The sequence below is a fragment of the Herpailurus yagouaroundi genome, unplaced genomic scaffold, assembly GCF_014898765.1.
Source record: "Herpailurus yagouaroundi ecotype Mexico unplaced genomic scaffold, PumYag 207, whole genome shotgun sequence".
NCBI classification, from domain to species: domain Eukaryota; kingdom Metazoa; phylum Chordata; class Mammalia; order Carnivora; family Felidae; genus Herpailurus; species Herpailurus yagouaroundi.
The window spans coordinates 5,074,188-5,092,477 of record NW_024412438.1 but is presented as its reverse complement, the minus strand read 5'-3'; the positions used below and the strand labels follow the sequence as shown (position 1 = coordinate 5,092,477).

General features: G+C 61.5%; 1 protein-coding gene across 3 annotated transcripts; it reads left to right on the top strand.

Annotated features, from left to right (window-relative positions):
• The first annotated feature begins 78 nt into the window (after positions 1-78).
• On the top strand, positions 79-16,833 carry ATP8B2 (ATPase phospholipid transporting 8B2). 3 transcript variants are annotated; one of them, XM_040452820.1, is made up of 27 exons: positions 79-248; positions 1,512-1,570; positions 1,894-2,007; positions 2,124-2,222; positions 2,444-2,505; positions 2,604-2,676; positions 2,977-3,047; positions 3,277-3,356; positions 4,187-4,345; positions 4,530-4,618; positions 6,066-6,262; positions 8,347-8,555; positions 9,205-9,248; positions 9,527-9,692; positions 9,814-10,002; positions 10,177-10,292; positions 10,376-10,540; positions 10,639-10,750; positions 10,850-10,955; positions 11,046-11,190; positions 11,390-11,573; positions 11,685-11,908; positions 12,278-12,361; positions 12,620-12,865; positions 12,976-13,114; positions 13,631-13,750; positions 13,881-14,233. In XM_040452820.1, the coding sequence occupies exons 1-27, from the start codon at positions 161-163 to the stop codon at positions 14,015-14,017; spliced, it is 3,477 nt and encodes a 1,158-aa protein (XP_040308754.1). In that variant the 5' UTR covers positions 79-160; the 3' UTR covers positions 14,018-14,233. The 3 variants fall into 3 exon arrangements, with proteins under 3 accessions (XP_040308754.1, XP_040308753.1, XP_040308752.1); XM_040452819.1 differs by lacking the exons at positions 13,631-13,750; positions 13,881-14,233 and adding exons at positions 14,871-15,001; positions 15,188-16,833 and having other exon boundaries at positions 80-248; positions 10,421-10,540; XM_040452818.1 differs by lacking the exons at positions 13,631-13,750; positions 13,881-14,233 and adding exons at positions 14,871-15,001; positions 15,188-16,833 and having other exon boundaries at positions 81-248.
• The last annotated feature ends 1,457 nt before the right edge of the window (positions 16,834-18,290 follow it).

The window sequence follows — 18,290 nt, the reverse complement described above, 5'->3', positions numbered from 1 at the left end:
TGGGGGCGGCGGCGGTCGCGGGGATGGCCGGGGCTGCAGGTGGGGCGCGCGCCCGGCGGCCGGGGCTCCTGCGCCTGCCGGGGGAGCCGCCGCGTCGGCGCTGCTGAGGCCGAGGACAGACCGACAGACTGCCCGCTCTGCCCCCGTTCAAACCGGGATCATGACGGTCCCCAAGGAGATGCCCGAGAAGTGGGCCCGGGCCGGGGCGCCCCCCTCCTGGAGCGGAAAGAAGCCCTCTTGGGGGACAGGTAACGGGAGCTGCGCCCGGCGGCCGCCCGAGCCGTGCTTCCCCTCTGCGCCCTCCCGTTCGGTGCCCCCAGCCTTTCCTGGGCTTCTCCGTTCCAGACCCCGAGGTCCCTGCCGCTCCCTGGCAGGAGTCTCCGCCCGAGGGGCCCCCTCTGCGCTGCGGCAGTTCCTGGGAGTGAAGTGTCCCCGTGGGGACGGGGACGGGACGGACCGCTGAGTGGGCAGAGGATGCTGTGGTCTGAGGCTTTGCTGCAGGCGGGCTCGGAGGGGTGAGGGGAGGAGAGGGGAGGGGCAGGCTCTGGAATGCTGCCTTTGGCTCCAGCCCCGGGAGGATGCGGTGTTTACTGCCCCAAGACACCCCCCCCCCCTTCTCAGCCTCTGGCCCTTGGGACAGAGGTGGGCTGGGGAGCCCTTCACTGGGCGCCCCCGTGTTCCGGGACCCAAACGTGCTGCCTGCAGCCCCAGGTTGGGGGATGCTCCACATAGGTGTTGCTCAATTGTCACTTGGTTAGTGGCAACTGTGTTGTTTAAGTGCGGATGGCACAGGAAGGGTTACAGTTCGGGAACAGCCCTTCAGAGTACATCCCGTTCCTGCCTCCTTCGTCCCTGTCTTGGTCTGCATGACCCGTATCCCTGACCCCCCTTCTCCTACTTGAAGAGGAGCTTTGAAATAAGGTGATGTCATTGTGGGCCAGTCAGAAGGCGCTGCTGGTGACATGTGACAAGCAGAGGCTCCTGGAGGGGGTACACACGTGGGACCGTGGGCCGGGATGCTGCCGCAGAGGCAGAGCGGTTGTAGAGCACGGTGACCCTGTCTTGCTGTCCCCCCCCCCCCCCCCCCCCCGCAGGTTAGGAGCATAGGAGCAGGGCTACCATGGCTGGATCTGGGGGGGTGGGGGGGCGGTGCTCCCAGGAGAAGGATGCTGTTTGTCTTCAGCTGCTATTTCTCTGGGGATTCCTGAGGCCATAAAGCCTAAGGTGTTAATTAAAGGGACGGGGGAGGGGACCTGAGTGCCCCTAGCAGCCTTGCTGCTGTTGGTGAGGAAGGGAGAGGGAGAGGCTGTCTTGTCCTGGGAACAAATGCCCGCAGAGCCCCGTGGCCAGGCTGGTGGTGACAGGGACCAGAGGGAAGAATTGAGTGACACCTCAGGCGTGGGATCGACTCCCTCAAACTGTGTACTGTGGAAAGAGCCACGGGCCCTCAGTGGAAGGCCCTGACGAGGCGGCCGGTAGCCCCCGCTCAGTGCCGCGTCACTCTGTTGCAGAAGAAGAGAGGAGGGCGCGAGCCAACGACCGAGAGTACAATGAGAAGTTCCAGTACGCGGTAAGTGAGTAGCCGCCTGCTCCCCTCCTGCTCCCCTCCTGCGTGCAAAAGGGCAGAGGCCTGGGTTGGGGGGGTGGGGGGGGCAGGCAGCCTCCTGGCACCTCTCCACCTGCGACCACTGAACCTAACTTCTCGCTCCTTCGCCTGTCAGCGCAGGAGGGCATGTGCAGCCCATGAGACGCCCTGGTCTCTGCCCTCTCCTCCTCCCACACCTGTGGTGGCTGGCTTCTGGGGGCAGAGGTTTGGGAAGTGCAGGTGGAGGGTGCAGCCTCCCTCTGGTTCTGGGTCACGGTGAGAAGCCGCCTTGTCATCTTCTGCCGTAGAGTAACTGCATCAAGACCTCCAAGTACAATATTCTCACCTTCCTGCCTGTCAACCTCTTCGAGCAGTTCCAGGAAGTGGCCAATACCTACTTCCTGTTCCTTCTCATTCTGCAGGTGAGTGTCCTATAGCCGACCCTCTGCAGCTCATGAAGCCGAGTAAAGTCAGGGGGAGAGAGGTCGGGCGGGAGCACTGGCGTGGATGGGGCCTCAGAGCCCTCTTGCCCTTGTAGTTGATTCCGCAGGTGTCTTCCCTGTCCTGGTTCACCACCATTGTGCCTTTGGTCCTTGTCCTTGCCATCACAGCTGTGAAAGATGCCACCGACGATTACGTGAGTCGCTCCTGTCCCCGCGCCCCTTCCTCGCTTCCACTCCCACCTCGCTGTCCTCCATGTCCTTGGTATCTTGGCCAGGGACAGGGGCGGAGCCAGGGAGGGGGTAGATCTGTGGACAGGTGCACACAAGGTGGAGGCAGCGCTCTCTGCATCCCGCAGTCATCTCGGTCCCCGGAGGCGGGGGCGGTGTCTCACTGTCTCCGTTGTCTCGTCTTCAGTTCCGCCACAAGAGTGACAACCAGGTGAATAACCGGCAGTCTCAAGTGCTGATCGATGGAAGGTGAGTGCCTGCTGGACACCGAGGGCCCTCGGGAGGAAGGGTCCCCTGGGACTTCCTCTAGCTCCTGACCTCTCTGCTCTGTCTGGTCACTACTTCAGCCTCCAGCAAGAGCAGTGGATGAATGTCCGTGTTGGCGATATCATCAAACTAGAAAATAACCAGTTTGTGGCGGTAAGGGACAGGTGCCCCTCTAGGCCTACGAGGCTCTTCCCTTTGGTTTTGTTTTTGGTTTTTTTTGGCAGAAAGAAGCGAGTCTTTCATGGTTTACTACTGCCTCTTAAACACCTATGGAAGGAAACTTCCTTGAGTGGGAAGCTTCTTGTCCTCTTAGCACACCTGGGCCTGACTCCTTTCTGGCCATTCATGCTTGGGACTAAGCAAACCCAGAACACTGAGGGAAGGGAGGGACCAGGGAAGCGTGCGTTGTGATGCAGGATGGTCTTCAGGCTCCTCACCAGGCTTTCTCTCCAGGCGGATCTCCTCCTCCTTTCCAGCAGTGAGCCCCACGGTCTGTGTTACATCGAGACAGCCGAGCTTGATGGGTAAGTCGGACGCCTGGTGTCACACATCTTCTGCCTCCTTAAGGGTAGGAGGCTTGTGTTTTGGAAGAGGTTCCCAGGTCTGGGATCTATACGCTTTGGAAACTTTAGGGGTCGAAGGCTTTGAGCCACTCAGTCATGTGGAGGAGGGTGATGCCCTGAGGTCAGGTGCCCCCAGGTGGAATGAGGGGGAAGGGAAGAGAACCAGGACTCAGGGATGCTGTCCTTCCAGAGAGACCAACATGAAAGTGCGGCAGGCTATTCCGGTCACCTCGGAGCTGGGGGACATCAGCAGGCTCGCCAAGTTTGACGGTGAGTGATTTGGGGGAGCGGCCTTCAGGTGGAGGACGTGGGTTGGGTTTTGAGGTTTCACCTGCACGTTCTCTTTTTTGCTGTGCTGCAGCTCCCGGGACTTGTCTTTGTCGCAGTGGTGGTCGGCGGGGGGGGTGGGGGTCAGGATGCCAGGCGGCTCTCGAGTTCATGGCCATTTCCGGGGGTCCTCAGGGCTGATAGTTCCCTCCTGGCTGTGTATGTTGAGAGAAATTCAGTTTCTTCTTCTTCTCATTCAACTCCAAATGACGATATGTAGTCCTTCTAACAAGAGGAGCCGTAGTGGGTATAAGGAAAAACCACCCAGCTCCACCCGCCTTAGGCGGCCAGGCACACTGTATCCGTCCGCGCTTTGTCTGTGTTCACGCAACTGTGAGCACAGAGCAGTGGGATCCTACTGTACCCAGATCTCTACGCCCTGCCTTTGTTTCAGCTATTAAATTCGTCGTCTGTGTCTTACCGTCATTTATAGAAACGTACCTCGATGTAGCAACTGCATCAAGTTGCGCCATTGACGTATCGTATTGTATTCAACTGCCCCTCGACTGTTCAGTTGTTTCTAGTTTTTTGCCGCTCAAAGAATGCTTCGGTAAACTTGTGGCCTGTGCCGTGCTTGCCGTAGGACACAGTCCCCAGAGTGGGACCGCTGGGCCCGAGGGTCCGTGACTTTCGATCTCCATTCATTCCTCCCCCAAAGTTGCCCGGGTCCGCGTGCTCCCGGCCGTGTGTGGCGGTACCTGTCTGGCCGCCGGCCGCCTCGCCGTCAGGCTGTGGACGGCGCCGGCGGTGACGGTGCTCTGCGTTCCGCTCAGGTGAGGTGGTCTGCGAGCCTCCGAACAACAAGCTGGACAAGTTCAGTGGGGCCCTTTACTGGAAGGAGAGCAAGTTCCCGCTGAGCAACCAGAACATGCTCCTGCGGGGCTGCGTGCTGCGTAACACCGAGTGGTGCTTCGGGCTGGTGGTCTTCGCAGGTGAGCCTCCTGGGGTGCAGGGGAAGAAGAGTAAGCGGGGGAGCCTCGGCCGCCGTCAGGCACGTGGGAGGCGCCTCGGGATAGCCTCTGTCTCCTCCACTCCTGTGCTGCAGTCGGGGTCCACGGGCAGGAGCCCAGGGGCAGATGGGCTGTTCGTTCCGCAGCCCCTGCCACTGCTTCCTAGGTCCTGACACTAAGCTGATGCAGAACAGCGGCAGGACGAAGTTCAAGAGAACGAGTATTGATCGCCTAATGAACACCCTGGTGCTCTGGGTGAGTCCTCACACAGGCCCCTGGCCTCCGGTGCCCGGGCCGGTGCTCCCACCTGGCCTGCCTGGTCAGCAGTGGAGCTTTAGGTTTGGGTTTTAAAGCCACCGGCAGGTCAGCCACTCACGGGCAGTGTTGATTTCGGGCCCCCTTCAGGCTTGGAGGATGTTGTTTAAAAAACCCGTAGGAAGGTGTGTGAATCAAGAACTTGAAGGGAGTAAATCACGTCTTCCCCTCTCTGGGTTCCAGTCACGGTGGTAACTTTGTGCAGCTTGTGACCTTCTGTTTGCTTTTGCCAGAGGGACAGGGAGGCCTCCGTGGGGTGGGGAGGGAGGGGAAAGAAAAAGTTCCTTTAGGCCTTTTCCCTGACTTCTAAGAGTGGAGGACCCCAAAGGAAAAGTTTCTGTTTTAGTTTTTGGCACTTCCTGAATTCTCCTCTTGTCTGGCTAGAAACTTGAGCTCCTTGCTGGGCTCTCCTCCCCTTCTGGAGCCCCTGCCCTCCTGCCAGCCTGCGAAGGCTGGGCCAAGTTCCAGTGGGCCAGGTTCTGCTCTGGCCTCAAAGGGTCTGTGGAGACCCAGCCTCTGGGAGTGCGGTTCATTCTGTCGCACGAAGGCTCTCGTCGCCCCCTGGCGGTCCTTGGGCACCTGGGTGGCTCCTGTCGGTGGATGCTGCTTTGGAAATACAGTGGTGTCGGTTTTTTTTCTGGCCACTGAAACTTTTTTATGATCCTTTTTCAGGGACTCCAAGATTTACATTTTTATTTTTTTTAGATGTTTATTTGTTTATTTAGAGAGAGAGAGAGAGAGAGAGAATCCCAAACAGACCCCACGCTGTCAGCACAGAGTCCAATGTGGGGCTCAATCCCATGAACCATGAGACCACGACCTGAGCTGAAATCAAGCGTCGGGTACTTAACTGACTGAGCCGCCCAGGCACTCCCCAGATTCAGACGTTCAAAAGAATTTTTTACAATCTTTAGAAGATTTTCTATTCACGGTAATCTGCATCTGTGAAGACACCGTTTGCTTCCCTGATTGAGAAAGCTTTTTGGTACTCCGTACGAGATAGCGAACATCACAGAAACTGGACGTTTTTGTTGGCTTGTGGAAGCTTAATTAGCCCAAGTAAATGGGTGGTTTCCACCAAACTGCCTCGTTACGTTGGGAGCAGGTTGCTCACACCCGTTCTCGCCATCTCGGAAGGTTCCGTGGTGGCAGACTGGGGAGCTGCGCGGCTGTTGGGGCTTCCCCATCATACAGTTAAGCAGGATGTTCGGGGAGAGGCCGCGTGATGGTCACCGGTTCTGGCCGCTTCCCGCTGGAGCATGCCGCCATTTTAAAGATGTCTGAGCTTTTGAGGGTGTGGACGTAGGAGTGGTGACCTTCAGGGAGGTACTTGATTTCGGCGGGTTCCTAAGTAGCAGCCTAGCCTCTGCTTCTCATTTGTCGCCAGATTTTTGGATTCCTGGTCTGCATGGGGGTGATCCTGGCCATCGGCAATGCCATCTGGGAGCACGAGGTCGGGACACGTTTCCAGGTCTACTTGCCCTGGGACGAGGCGGTGGACAGTGCCTTCTTCTCTGGCTTCCTCTCCTTCTGGTCCTACATCATCATCCTCAACACCGTCGTGCCCATATCGCTCTATGTCAGGTACGCACTGCTGTGCCCTGGAGTCTGCCGGGCAGCACAGGTGGCCCCCAGGCAAACGTTTCTGTGAAGGTGAGCCCTTTGGGGGAGGAACCCAAACCTGCTATTTGTGCCTCGAGCTTCTTGCCCTCTGATCCTCTGCGCGTGGAGCAAACTTCACGCGGCTTCCCGGCACTTTGGACCGTGTCAGAGCAAGATCTGTGTGGATTTCTTGGGCACGTGTCGTTTGCACACCACCTTTGTACTGTGCCGCCTCCAGAGACGTGTTAGGAACGGGCCTCCTTCCGAGTGTCGGTCTGGGGAGGGAGCCATCTAAACCCTGATGGGAGCAAGTGCCGCGGAGTCAGTCTACCTGCAGGCCGGCACGGGGCGCAGCTGTGGGCGCCCTCCAGGGCGGCTGGGGGCAGGGGAGATGCCGCCCTCCTGCCGCGATGCCGTGTGGGAGGCACAGAGTCCCACAGGAGTGGGCAGGGCATCGCTCGCTGGGCAGTGGGTCGGGACACATCTGAGGAGGCAGCTGGGCCGAGGGAAGGTGGAGCCCGAGCGAGCGGGGAGGCATGCGGGTGGGACCGGGGAGTGGCCACAGTTCAGCCGCCACCGCGGTGAGAGGGCAGCCCGGGGCCCAGGGTCTCGGTCCTCGCCCCGGAGGGTGTTGGCTCTGTGCCGGTAGACTGCGTACGTAGTAAACCGTCGGAAGATTTTTCACAGCGGATCCCAGGAATGCTTCGGGAAGCGCTGGCTGTTGGTGGCCAGCAGCCGGACTGGGATGTAGCCGATCTCTAGGGTGTTTGAGGTGAAGAGAATGTTGACAGGGACCCGCCGGGGAGGAAGGAGTAGGAAGAGAGGAAGGAGGAAATTTCCCTTTGTTCTTCGAGCCTTGCGCTTAAGATAAGGGGACCAGAGACGCTGGGAAGGAAACACTTTCCGGGTGCTCGGGACTCTTCCCACGTGCCGTGTCTGGTTCACAGGCTCCCCCAGGTAGTCCTCCCTTGCCCCCCCCCCCCCACGGCAGTGGGAGAAGACGCGCCCTGGGGGGTAGAGTGGGGGCTTTTCTAGGTCCTTGAGCAGCGGTGTGGCCACGTGTAAAACGGGAACAGTCCGGTTCCACCTTCTTTGTAGGGACGCCTTGATACTCCATTGGCAGGAGACACTAGGCTGGAAAATAAACTTTCGAAGGGGGTTCCTGTGAGCCCTCACGTGGACCGTGTGTGCTTTGCTGCCATCGCTGGCTCCTCGTTTCTGCTGAAATGCTTTCTCGTTTGCAATCTGACTCTCCCCCATCTCTGGGCTTGCTGTCTGGGTTTCGGATCCAGTGCCCCCGGCTGCAGCCTGAGAAAGCCTCTTGCTGAGTCAGGCTCCAGGGTGTGTTGGGGGGCGCGACCCGCTCGGTGGGGAGAAGGCCGAGAAGACCCCTCCAGCCAGCTGCGCGTTTGCCGGGTAACTGGGTCCTGGTCCAGCCTCGGTCGGGTCAGAAGCAGGGTTCCGGGTGCGCCCCGCGCCCCGATGTGTGCTGGCCCGATGGCCACCTCCCTGGGGCGCTGGCAGTCCGTACCCCAAAGGCAGCGCCCTGCAGGCAAGAGGACGGGGAGGACCCTGGGATGTGGAAAGCGCCCTGTTTCCCCACGCGCAGTGGGCGTCTGCGGCCGCCTTGCGCCCTTTCAGAGAGCCGGAGGCCTGAGCCGGGCGGAAGGAGAGGGCTCGCCGTGGGCAGTGAGCGCCAGGGCCCTCCTGTCTGTCTGTCTTCTCTTCTTTCCTCACACACTTTCTCTCGTTTTCTCCGCACGGGCTCTGTGTTACTAGCGTCGAGGTAAGAGCTCGCCGAGAGCCTGGTCCGCGGTCCCTCTCTGTCTGCCTGCACTGTGTGTCCTGCCTGCCCAGGCCCCGTGCACCTTCTTGTCCGGCGAGCGCCGGAGGGTCGGGGTCGGGGGCCGTCCTTGCCCTTCCCGCCCAGGCGTCCACTCCGTCCGTCCGTCCGTCCGTCCGTCTGTCCGTCCCCAGGCGGGGGGCTTGCGGCGAAGGCCCCTGTGGGTGGGGGCCTCCTCGGCTTCCTGCCTGAGCCTCGTGCCCTGCCCCCGCGCCCCTTGCAGCGTGGAGGTCATCCGCCTGGGCCACAGCTACTTCATCAACTGGGACAGGAAGATGTTCTGCGTGAAGAAGCAGACACCCGCCGAGGCCCGCACCACCACCCTGAACGAGGAGCTGGGCCAGGTGGAGTACGTCTTCTCCGACAAGACGGGCACGCTCACCCAGAACGTCATGGTCTTCCACAAGTGCTCTGTCCGCGGCCGCAGCTACGGTAGGGCACGCGGCGAGGGCCTGGGGCCCCTGTCCCGCTTCCGTCCTGCTGGGTCTGGGGGGCCAGGAGAGCGTGCGCTTGGCACCCCTGGTCAGGACACGGCCGCGGAGCCCCTCCCCTGCCCTCTGCGGATGCCCTCTCCCCGGTCTTGGCCCCAGGCAGGAGGGGGCTCCCCGGCTGCTTGAGGTGAAGCCCGAGACGCTGGGCGTCCGTGCGGCTCCCCGTGCTGCTGCTCAGGGCCCTTGTGAGTCTCTGGAATGTGACTGTGTCTTCGGGGCGGCCGAGCCACGGGGTGGCTGGGGACAGGGTGTGTGGGACCTGGCTCTTACAGTGAGCCCCTCTCTGCTTTCTGTACTGGCTCGGGCCCGCGGCTGGTGTGTGGGGCTTGGTCTGTTGTTAGGCCTGTAGGGTGACCAGCACCTGCGGAGACCGGGGAGCCCTGGCAGGAGAGCGGGTGGGGTCAGGGATGGGGGGGCTCGGGGGCCGTGACCCTCAGGCCCGGGTGCCTGGAGTCAGGGGTGCGAATCTGTGTTAGTTGGCTCAGGGTTTGGGGTTGAGGGTCCCCGACGCTGTGGGGATTCTGTGCCGGCTTCTCTGCTGCTCTGAGAGAGCTCTGACCGTGTCTCTCCTTCTGTCCCGGAGTGTGTAGGGGACGTGTTTGATGTCCTGGGACACAAGGCTGAATTGGGAGAGGTAAGGTCCAGCCTCCAGGGTTACTCTCCGTGCCGATTAAATACAGGTCGCCTGACCCATAGCGGCGGGTGTAGATAGTGGGGTGCGTTCTCTGGTCAAGAAGCGGAAGCTGCTTGGAGAAATGGGTGTTTGCAGGGAGAACTGGTAGCAGAAGTGAGGGTTTTGGGGGTTCACAGTGGGCAGCATCTGGATCCTCTGGGCAGGAGACAGGGTGGGGGCAGCCCCCCCAGATGCAGCCTGGCTCCCAGCCTCTGCTCGTTGCCCCCTTTCCTCTGCAGAGACCACAGCCCGTCGACTTCTCCTTCAATCCTCTGGCTGACAAGAAGTTCCTATTTTGGGACCCCACCCTCTTGGAGGCCGTCAAGATGGGGGACCCCCACACCCATGAGTTCTTCCGGCTCCTCTCCCTGTGTCATACCGTCATGTCGGAAGAGAAGAACGAGGGTGAGTCGGGCTGACTCGCAGCCTCGAGTCTGTCCTGGGGCGCGGCCAGGCAGGGTGTCCTGGCGGGACGTGCGGCTCCAGGTGGCCACTCGCAGCGTGTGTGTCCTTCCCACCCACTCAGGAGAGCTGTACTACAAAGCGCAGTCCCCGGATGAGGGGGCCCTGGTAACCGCGGCCAGGAACTTCGGTTTCGTGTTCCGCTCTCGCACCCCCAAAACCATCACTGTCCACGAGATGGGCACTGCCGTCACCTATCAGCTGCTGGCCATCCTGGACTTCAATAATATCCGCAAGCGGATGTCGGTCATAGGTGAGGCTGGGACGGGGGTCGTCGGTGAGGCCGGGAGTGGACTGCTGGGGGCATGCGGGGCAGCGTCCTGGCCTGGACTGGGTAAGGTGTGCTGGGTGGTCCTTGTTCGTGTGTTGAGGTTGGGGGTCTCTGCCTGCCTGAGTCTGGGACTTTCTCCTCCTGTGGGGATCATAGTGCGGAACCCAGAGGGGAGGATCCGACTCTACTGCAAAGGGGCTGACACCATCCTGCTGGACAGGCTCCACCCTTCTGCCCAGGAGCTGCTCAACACCACCACTGACCACCTGAACGTAGGTGTGGGGAGCAGGGCCTTGGTTCTGAACTCAGTGTGCTGGGAGGGGCGGGGCCAGGGTGACCTTGGCTCCGTCCCCAGGAGTACGCAGGGGAAGGGCTGAGGACCCTGGTTCTGGCCTACAAGGACCTAGAAGAAGAGCACTATGAGGAGTGGGCCCGGCGACGGCTCCAAGCCAGTCTGGCCCAGGACAGCCGGGAGGACAGGCTGGCCAGCGTGTACGAGGAGGTTGAGAGCGACATGATGGTACGGGCTGCCGTGTGGGCCGGCGGGGGGGGGGGCCCCGCGTCGGGGAGGGCTCGTGCCTGGGACTGTCCCGTCAGGACCCCTTGTGGGATTTGCAGCTGCTGGGTGCCACGGCCATTGAGGACAGGCTGCAGCAAGGGGTTCCGGAGACCATTGCCCTCCTGACGCTGGCCAACATCAAGATCTGGGTGCTGACCGGGGACAAGCAAGGTGAGAGGCATAGGAAACTACGTCGGGAGCACCGGGCCTGTCGCAAGTCAGACCTCAGGCCGGACAGGGTGCTGACCTCGTTGGCCTCTCCGTTGGTAGAAACGGCTGTGAACATCGGCTATTCCTGCAAGATGTTGACGGACGATGTGACGGAGGTGTTCGTCGTCACCGGCCACACTGTTCTGGAAGTGCGGGAGGAGCTCAGGTAGCCGGAGGCCCACGGCAGGCAGAGGTCCCCCACTTCCAAGGCCCTGCCCCAGTCCCGGAAGCCCACAGCTGCGTTTCGACTCCCCAGGAAAGCCCGGGAGAAGATGATGGACTCACCCCACACCGTGGGGAACGGCTTCACCTGCCAGGAGAAACGTCCTTCCTCCAAGCTCACGTCTGTCCTGGAGGCTGTCGCTGGGGAGTACGCCCTGGTCATCAACGGGCACAGCCTGGTGAGCGTCCCCGTGCGTCGTGGGAGAGGCCTTCCCAGGGAGCGCTTCTCCCCGCACGGCTGCTGCGCCTGCTTTGTCTCCCCTTGTCCCTTGTGGTCACGCCCCTGACCTCACCACAGGGCCATGGCCTTTATGGGCTGGGAGGAGTGGCTCCTTGTCCCCTGGGGAGGACGGTGTTCTCTCAGGCTCTGTGTTGCAGGCGCACGCGCTGGAGGCAGACATGGAGCTGGAGTTCCTGGAGACGGCCTGTGCCTGCAAGGCCGTCATCTGCTGCCGCGTGACCCCTTTGCAGAAGGCACAGGTGGTGGAGCTGGTTAAGAAGCACAAGAAGGCCGTGACCCTCGCCATTGGGGACGGAGCCAACGACGTCAGCATGATCAAAAGTGAGTGTGGATGTGCAAACGGGGTGGGGGCGGGGCGGGGGCGGTCCGCCGTTACAGGGACTCTGAACGTGTGGCCTCTGCCCCCCACCCCGTCCCCACTCGTCCCCGCAGCGGCCCACATTGGCGTGGGCATCAGCGGACAGGAGGGCATCCAGGCGGTGCTGGCCTCCGACTACTCCTTCTCCCAGTTCAAGTTCCTGCAGCGCCTCCTGCTGGTGCACGGGCGCTGGTCCTACCTGCGCATGTGCAAGTTCCTCTGCTACTTCTTCTACAAGAACTTCGCCTTCACCATGGTCCACTTCTGGTTTGGCTTCTTCTGTGGTTTCTCAGCCCAGGTAGGGGCCTGCTGCTCACCTGTCTGAGCTCCTCGGGGCACAGGCCTTCCATCCTGTCCGTCGGTCAGTCCCCCTAGGGCCCGGCTATTGTCTGGCTCACGTCTGGTTGTCCAGGGGGGGGTCCGGCTGGCTCCAGCTCAGCCGGAGCACTCGACCCTTGATCTCTGGGTCGTGAGTTCAAGCCCCCCCCCCCCATTGGGTGTGGAGCCTACTTAAAACAAAACAAAAACCAACGTTTGTCGAGGGAATAGAGACAGGTTCCAGAAAATTCCATGGGCGCCGCATGCCGCTCAGCATCCTGTTTCTGCCTGATCTGTGCTGAAGAGAGACTACTGTTCACGCCTCTCTTGCCCTCTGCTCTCTCTGCAGACCGTCTACGACCAATATTTCATCACGCTCTACAACATCGTGTACACTTCCCTTCCGGTCCTGGCTATGGGGGTCTTCGACCAGGTCAGGGGGGCCGGGGGATCCAGCGGGGCGGGGAGGGACTGCGCGGATGGCGGCGCGTGTCCCCACTGCCTGTGGTGCCTCGGGAGGCGGCTCTCGCGCTTGGCTGCAGTGGCCCGTGACCCCCTGGGGTGCTGGACGAAGACGGGCGGGGGACAGCTGGCTCGAGGTGGAGTTTCTCGGGCGAAGAATTTGGAAGGGTGGGGGCCGAGGCGCGCTGTGCCCTCGCCCGTCCTGAGGCCTCCCGGGCCTGCCCTGCAGGACGTCCCCGAGCAGCGGAGCATGGAGTACCCTAAGCTGTACGAGCCGGGCCAGCTCAACCTCCTCTTCAACAAGCGGGAGTTCTTTATCTGCATCGCGCAGGGCATCTACGCATCCGTGCTCGTGTTCTTCCTCCCCTACGGGGTGTTTGCCGAGGCCGCGCGGGATGACGGCGCCCAACTGGCCGACTATCAGTCTTTCGCAGTCACCGTGGCCACCTCGCTGGTCATCGTCGTGAGCGTGCAGGTGGGGGGGGGGGACCCGGGACCCGCCCCCGCTCCCACCTGGGGGCTTGCCCTGGGCGGGGAGGGGCCCGGGGGCATGCTCCGCCTGCCTGTGACCGCTGCTTACCGCAGATCGGGCTGGACACGGGCTACTGGACGGCCATCAACCACTTCTTCATCTGGGGCAGCCTGGCGGTCTACTTCGCCATTCTCTTCGCCATGCACAGCGATGGGCTCTTCCGCATGTTCCCGAACCAGTTCCGATTCGTGGGTGAGTCCCCAGGGCTGCTGTCGGAGTCCGGGGGGGGCCGGCTGTTCCAGACCAACGGGGCGTCTGTCCAGCGCCTGTGTGCGAGGCGCTCTGCGAGGCGTCTCCGACGCAGGCCCGGCCCTCAGAGGGCGTGACAGTGAGGAGTGGTCCCACCAGGCTGTGCGGGGTCAGGCTCAGAGGGAGGTCAGGGTCAAGCAGGGGCCGACCTCCAGGTCAGCGAGACGACTGCACGGGGTGGTCAGGGGTAGCCCCACGGAGGAGGCTGCTGTGGGTAGAGCGGAGCCCGGATTGTGGGTTCTGATCCTAGGCCGTAATGCCAGAAGCGGAAATGGCTGGAAAGGTAGGACATCCGAGGTGTCGGATGGATCGTCAGGCTGTCAGACGTGCTTCTGACTTACCAAGAGCTTTTTTCTGTTGTTTTTGTGAGGAAAGAGAGGGGCATGGTGTCAAAGGGTTACTGTAGAAACAGCAGTGTGGTGGCCAGTGGCACCTGCTGTATGCCTCCCCTTCTCCCAGGTGTTGGGGGTCTGTCCATCTGTCCGTCCGGGGACATCCAGTCAGCACCCGCTGTGTGCCTCCCCCTCTCCCAGGTGTTGGGGGTCTGTCCGTCTGTCTGTCCGGGGACATCCAGTCAGCACCCGCTGTGTGCCTCCCTCTCTCGCAGGTGCTGGGGATCTTGTCTGTCCAGGGGGCATTTAGTCAGCGCCTCCTCTATGCCTCCCACTCTCCCGGGTGTTGGGGGTCTGTCCGTCCGTCCCAGGTGCAGCCCTGCTGTATGCCTCCCACTCTTCCTGGTGGTGGGGGTCTATCCGTCTGTCTGTCCAGGGACATCCAGTCAGCACCTGCTGTATGCCTCCCACTCTCCCAGGTGCTGGGGATTTTGTCTGTCCCGGGGGCATCTAGTCAGCACCTGCTGTAGGAATTGACAGAAACCGGCAACATCCTTTCTCTCATGGATTTCAGTGAGATTTCTGGATTTCAGGATTTCTCTCATGGTTTCAGTGAGAGACACGAGAGCTTACACATCAACAGATAAAACATGTAGAAGTAGTAAGAGGCTGGAGAGGGACAGGGACGGTCAGGGAAGACCTTAGAGAAGGGACACCGGCACAGAGAAGTGTGAATAAAGTGGGGGCAGAGCTGGGGGGAGAGAGCCAGGACGAGGAAGCCGGAAGGGAGGGGGCTTCCCCAGGGGTCCCCGCCGCAGAAGGGAGGCTGGCGGGCAGGACCTGGCTGTGTGTGTCAGGGGGTAAGAATGGGTCCAGATCGTTAAGCCCTTCTAGTTCAGGGTCAGGAGTTTGAATTATAATTGAAATATGGCAGGAGGTCACTGGAGGGTTAGGGGCGGGGAAGCGTCAGAGACCCGATGGTGCTTTGAAGGGCGGCTCTTACTGGTTCGTGGATGACAGAGGGCAAGGGCGGAGATGGGACCAGTTAGCAAGGCTCTGGTGACCATCTGGGTGAGGGCGTGAGGGAGGCAGGCGGCCGCGGCCTCCTTCCCAGGTGGACGGGGCGTCCGAGGGAGGAGTCAGGGTTGACTCGGGGCTTTTGGAGCAGCTGAGCGGGTGGTGGCATCTCCTGAGCCGGGAGGCCCTGGAGCAGGGAGTAGGGGTGGGGGTGCAGGGGGGCCGTGAGACGGCAGCAGAGGCGTCCGGTGGAGGTCCGAGGTTCTGGGGAAACACGTTTGGGCGGCAGGGACGGCTCGGGAGCTGATGCGGGCTGCCCCTCGTCTGCCTGTGGCCCCCCACGTCCGCAGGCAATGCCCAGAGCAGCCTGGCCCAGCCCACCGTGTGGCTGACCATCGCGCTCACCACGGTCGTCTGCATCCTGCCTGTGGTCGCCTTTCGCTTCCTCAAGCTGAGCCTGAAGCCCGATCTCTCTGACACGGTGAGCGCCTGGCTGTCTGCTTGGGGGTGGGACCCCGTGTCAGAAAGTCCCCGGGCTCGAGTGCCCGCACTCCCGGCCGCGTGGTGGTCCCGAGAGATCCCCCCTCCCCCACTCTGTCCTGGGCGCTCCGGGCCCCCTCCCCGAGGAGTCCGCCCCCGACACGGCCCCTCGCCACCCCCCCCCCAGGTGCGCTACAGCCAGCTGGTGAGGAAGAAGAGGGCCCAGCACCGCTGCACGCGGAGGCCCGGCCGCACCAGCTCCCGCCGCTCGGGCTACGCCTTCGCCCACCAGGAGGGCTTCGGGGAGCTCATCATGTCCGGCAAGAACATGCGGCTCAGCTCCCTGGGGCTGGCCGGCTTCGCCACGCGCTCCGGCTCCGGCTGGATCGAGAGCCTGCGCAGGAAGAGGAGCGACAGCCCGGGCAGCCCCCCCGACAAGCCCCTGAAGGGGTGACGCCCCCCCCACCCCTCCCTGCGGATTCCGGCCCAGACAGGGCTCAGACGCGGAACCAAAAACAGAAGGGCCCGAGGTTGGGTCCGCCCCTGCCCTGCCCGGGGCCCGTGGGGAGGCTCAAATCTCTGTATTTTTTTACTCCCTCCGACCCCCACCCCAGGGGCCGAGAGCCCCTGTTCCTGAATTACACAAGAATGTAACGCCATCGCCGGGAAGCCAGGGACCTGCTGGGGCCCGCGTGCCCCTCACGTCGTGTGCGTCTCTCCTTGATTTGTGTTTGTGTCTGGTTCCATTTTGTCTTTTTTATTTGGCAAGTGGAGGGGGCCTCTGAGCGACTTTTATGTTGTAGGAGAGGGGGCTGGTCCACAGGAGGGTCCCTCCCCTCCCCCCCCCCCAGCCACCGGGCTGCACGGGGTGGCTGGGGTGGGACCCCTGCCCGCGCCTCCGGCTGCTGGTGGGCCCTTGGGGCTGGTGGAGCACAGAGGAGGATCTGGTCCCATCGGAGTCTCCTTCCTCACCTTGAGAGTGAAGTGCTACCCCTCCCCGAACACACGTCCCTTCCTGGGTCCTGAGTCCTGCTGGTATTGGGCTGGGGCCTTGGGAGGGTGGCCTGTCCTTCTCAGTGACGTCAAGCTGGGTGTAAGATGTTGTCCTAAAAACAAAGATTTCTTTAAATGTGGGTTTGGGTTCCCTGCAGAGTCCTGTCTTCCCTTCCTCCTCCTCCTGCACTTTCCTGCACCCGCACCCAGCCGTGCGGCGGGGTCCATGCTCCTCCCCCTGGTAAACAAGGGGTCCCACCCCTCCCGCCAGCAGCCCGCAGGAGGGGTCCCCGGGCGCCTGTCCTTCCTCCCCACCGTCCACTCCGCCCATCAGGCTTCTCCTGGGCTGCTTGGTACCAGTTCAGTCTTGGCAGTGGGGGGGCGGGTGCTGAGGGATGGCGTGTGGCTGGAAGGGGTGTGCAACTCTCACACTCGATGTGGGCGCCTCCTGGGAGGTGCACTGGGCAGGGGGGAAAGGGCAGGGGGGTCCCTTCTGGCCGCACAGTTTACAAACCCAACATCATGTCTGTTTGTGTGTCTCTCAAGGTGAGAGTCTGATTTTTATACCAAAGAGGAAATGATTTTTTTTCATATTTGGTTTGTCTATATTATATAAATATATATATAAATATATATATATATATATATACAGTTATATATATATTATTTTTTTGGTTCTCTCTCGTTTTTCAGGGAGGGAGGAAAGTACCAAGTTGCATTGAGCTGTAATTAAGGAACATTCTGTATAATTTATGACACATTTCTATACTTGCAAGAATTCTATCATTTTATGGACATAAGAGAAAAAAATGCCTTTTTATAAAATTCCAATTTCTGAGACGTGTGTCATTTGTGTGTTTTCTAATGTTTCATCAAGGCTGGTGGTAAAAGTAAGGCCAGCTTTCTGGGAGGAATTGAGTGGGTGGGGCTATGGGGAGGGCCGCGGGGTGGGGGCTGGTGAGGAGGGCTGTTGGTGGGTCCTAGGTGCCCCCTGCAGGCTTCTGGGACCATGTGTCAGCTAGAAGGTGGGCAGACCTCGGGGACTGTGTGTGAGGCCAATGGCTGGGTGCTTAGGGCCTTGAACCATTTGCTTTTCCAAACAGAAGCCAACCGCAGCTTCCTAACACATGCCAAGTGGGTGGCGAAAGAAACAGGTAAACAGTGTGAGTCGCTGTGTTTTAGCCCCTAGTCGGAGCCTTCCCTCTGGCCTGGCCCTCCAGTCCCCTGTCGTCCCGCAGGGGCAGGAATTTGAGGTCAGCAGATAAAGTGAGCTTTCCTGCAGGGCAGGGGGAGTGGGGGAGGCCCTGGATCCCTGGGGGCCAAGTGGCGCCCCTCCCGCCCCCCCCCTTCCCCTGTGACCTAACCAGCCTTCTGTCACGAGTGACAATCTTCCTCTTTTTCTTTGCTAATGGGCTGGAGGGGGGAGTGGGGAGCAGATCGCTTTTCTCCTTGAGGAGAAGTCGTCCAGGGTGGTGTGGCCCCCACAGGGCCCTGCACACACGCTGGCACCTGCCTGCAGCCTCTCCCTGGGTCCTTCCAGAACCCTGAGCCTCCGGCAACCACCCCCCCCCCCCACTCCCCCAGGACAGGGAAACAGGCCTTAATCCACTGAGGCTGGCTGGGCTCCCAGCTTCCTTGTCTGGGTCACCCCTCTGGCGACGCCCCCAGCCCCACCCCCGCCTGAGACAGACCCTCCCGTGCTGTGGGTTTGGGGGGGGGGGGATGGGAGGGGAGAGGAGGTCCTGCTCAACCATGGAGGAACTGTCTCCCCCTGCTCCCCAGGTGCACGTGGGGACCAGCTGCTGTCACGGCCACCCGACACACCTTCCACCCTGTGAACCGTATGAGGCGCCTGGCGCCAGGCCCCCACTGCTCCCCCTTGACTTCCCGCTTCCTTGCACGCGCTGTGGACCTGGGCACATGTCCCTGTTGTCACCACTCTCCTGCCTGTTCACCCGGACTCGGCAGATGGGTCTGAGGGCGCCACGCTCCCACGGGCACCCCAAGTGCCTGGAGCCGTGTCCTCCCAGATTGCAGCCTGGGGCTCAGCTGTCCTTTCCCTGCACACAGATGGCCTCTGACCTCTGCTGCTCACTCGCTCTCCTGCCAGATCCCAGGCCACAGTCCCCTGCTCCACGGGCAGAACAGGGCACGGCCCCCATCCAGCAGGCCCCTCTGGCTACTGGGATTTCACCTCTTTCCTCCGCCCCTTCCCTCCGCCACCCTGCCTCAGCTGCCCACCCCTGGAGGGGCCGCTCTGCCTGTCCTGACCTTCCCTTCATCTGTTTCCCTGAGCT

What these genes read in the sequence shown, in the direction of transcription:
- ATP8B2 (XM_040452818.1), top strand. Translation starts at nt 161, where the DNA reads ATGACGGTCCCCAAGGAGATGCCCGAGAAGTGGGCCCGGGCCGGGGCG. An exon ending in CGACGTCAGCATGATCAAAA is followed by an intron (nt 11,574 to 11,684) that starts GTGAGTGTGGAT and finishes TCGTCCCCGCAG; the next exon opens with CGGCCCACATTGGCGTGGGC. An exon ending in TCTGTGGTTTCTCAGCCCAG is followed by an intron (nt 11,909 to 12,277) that starts GTAGGGGCCTGC and finishes CTCTCTCTGCAG; the next exon opens with ACCGTCTACGACCAATATTT.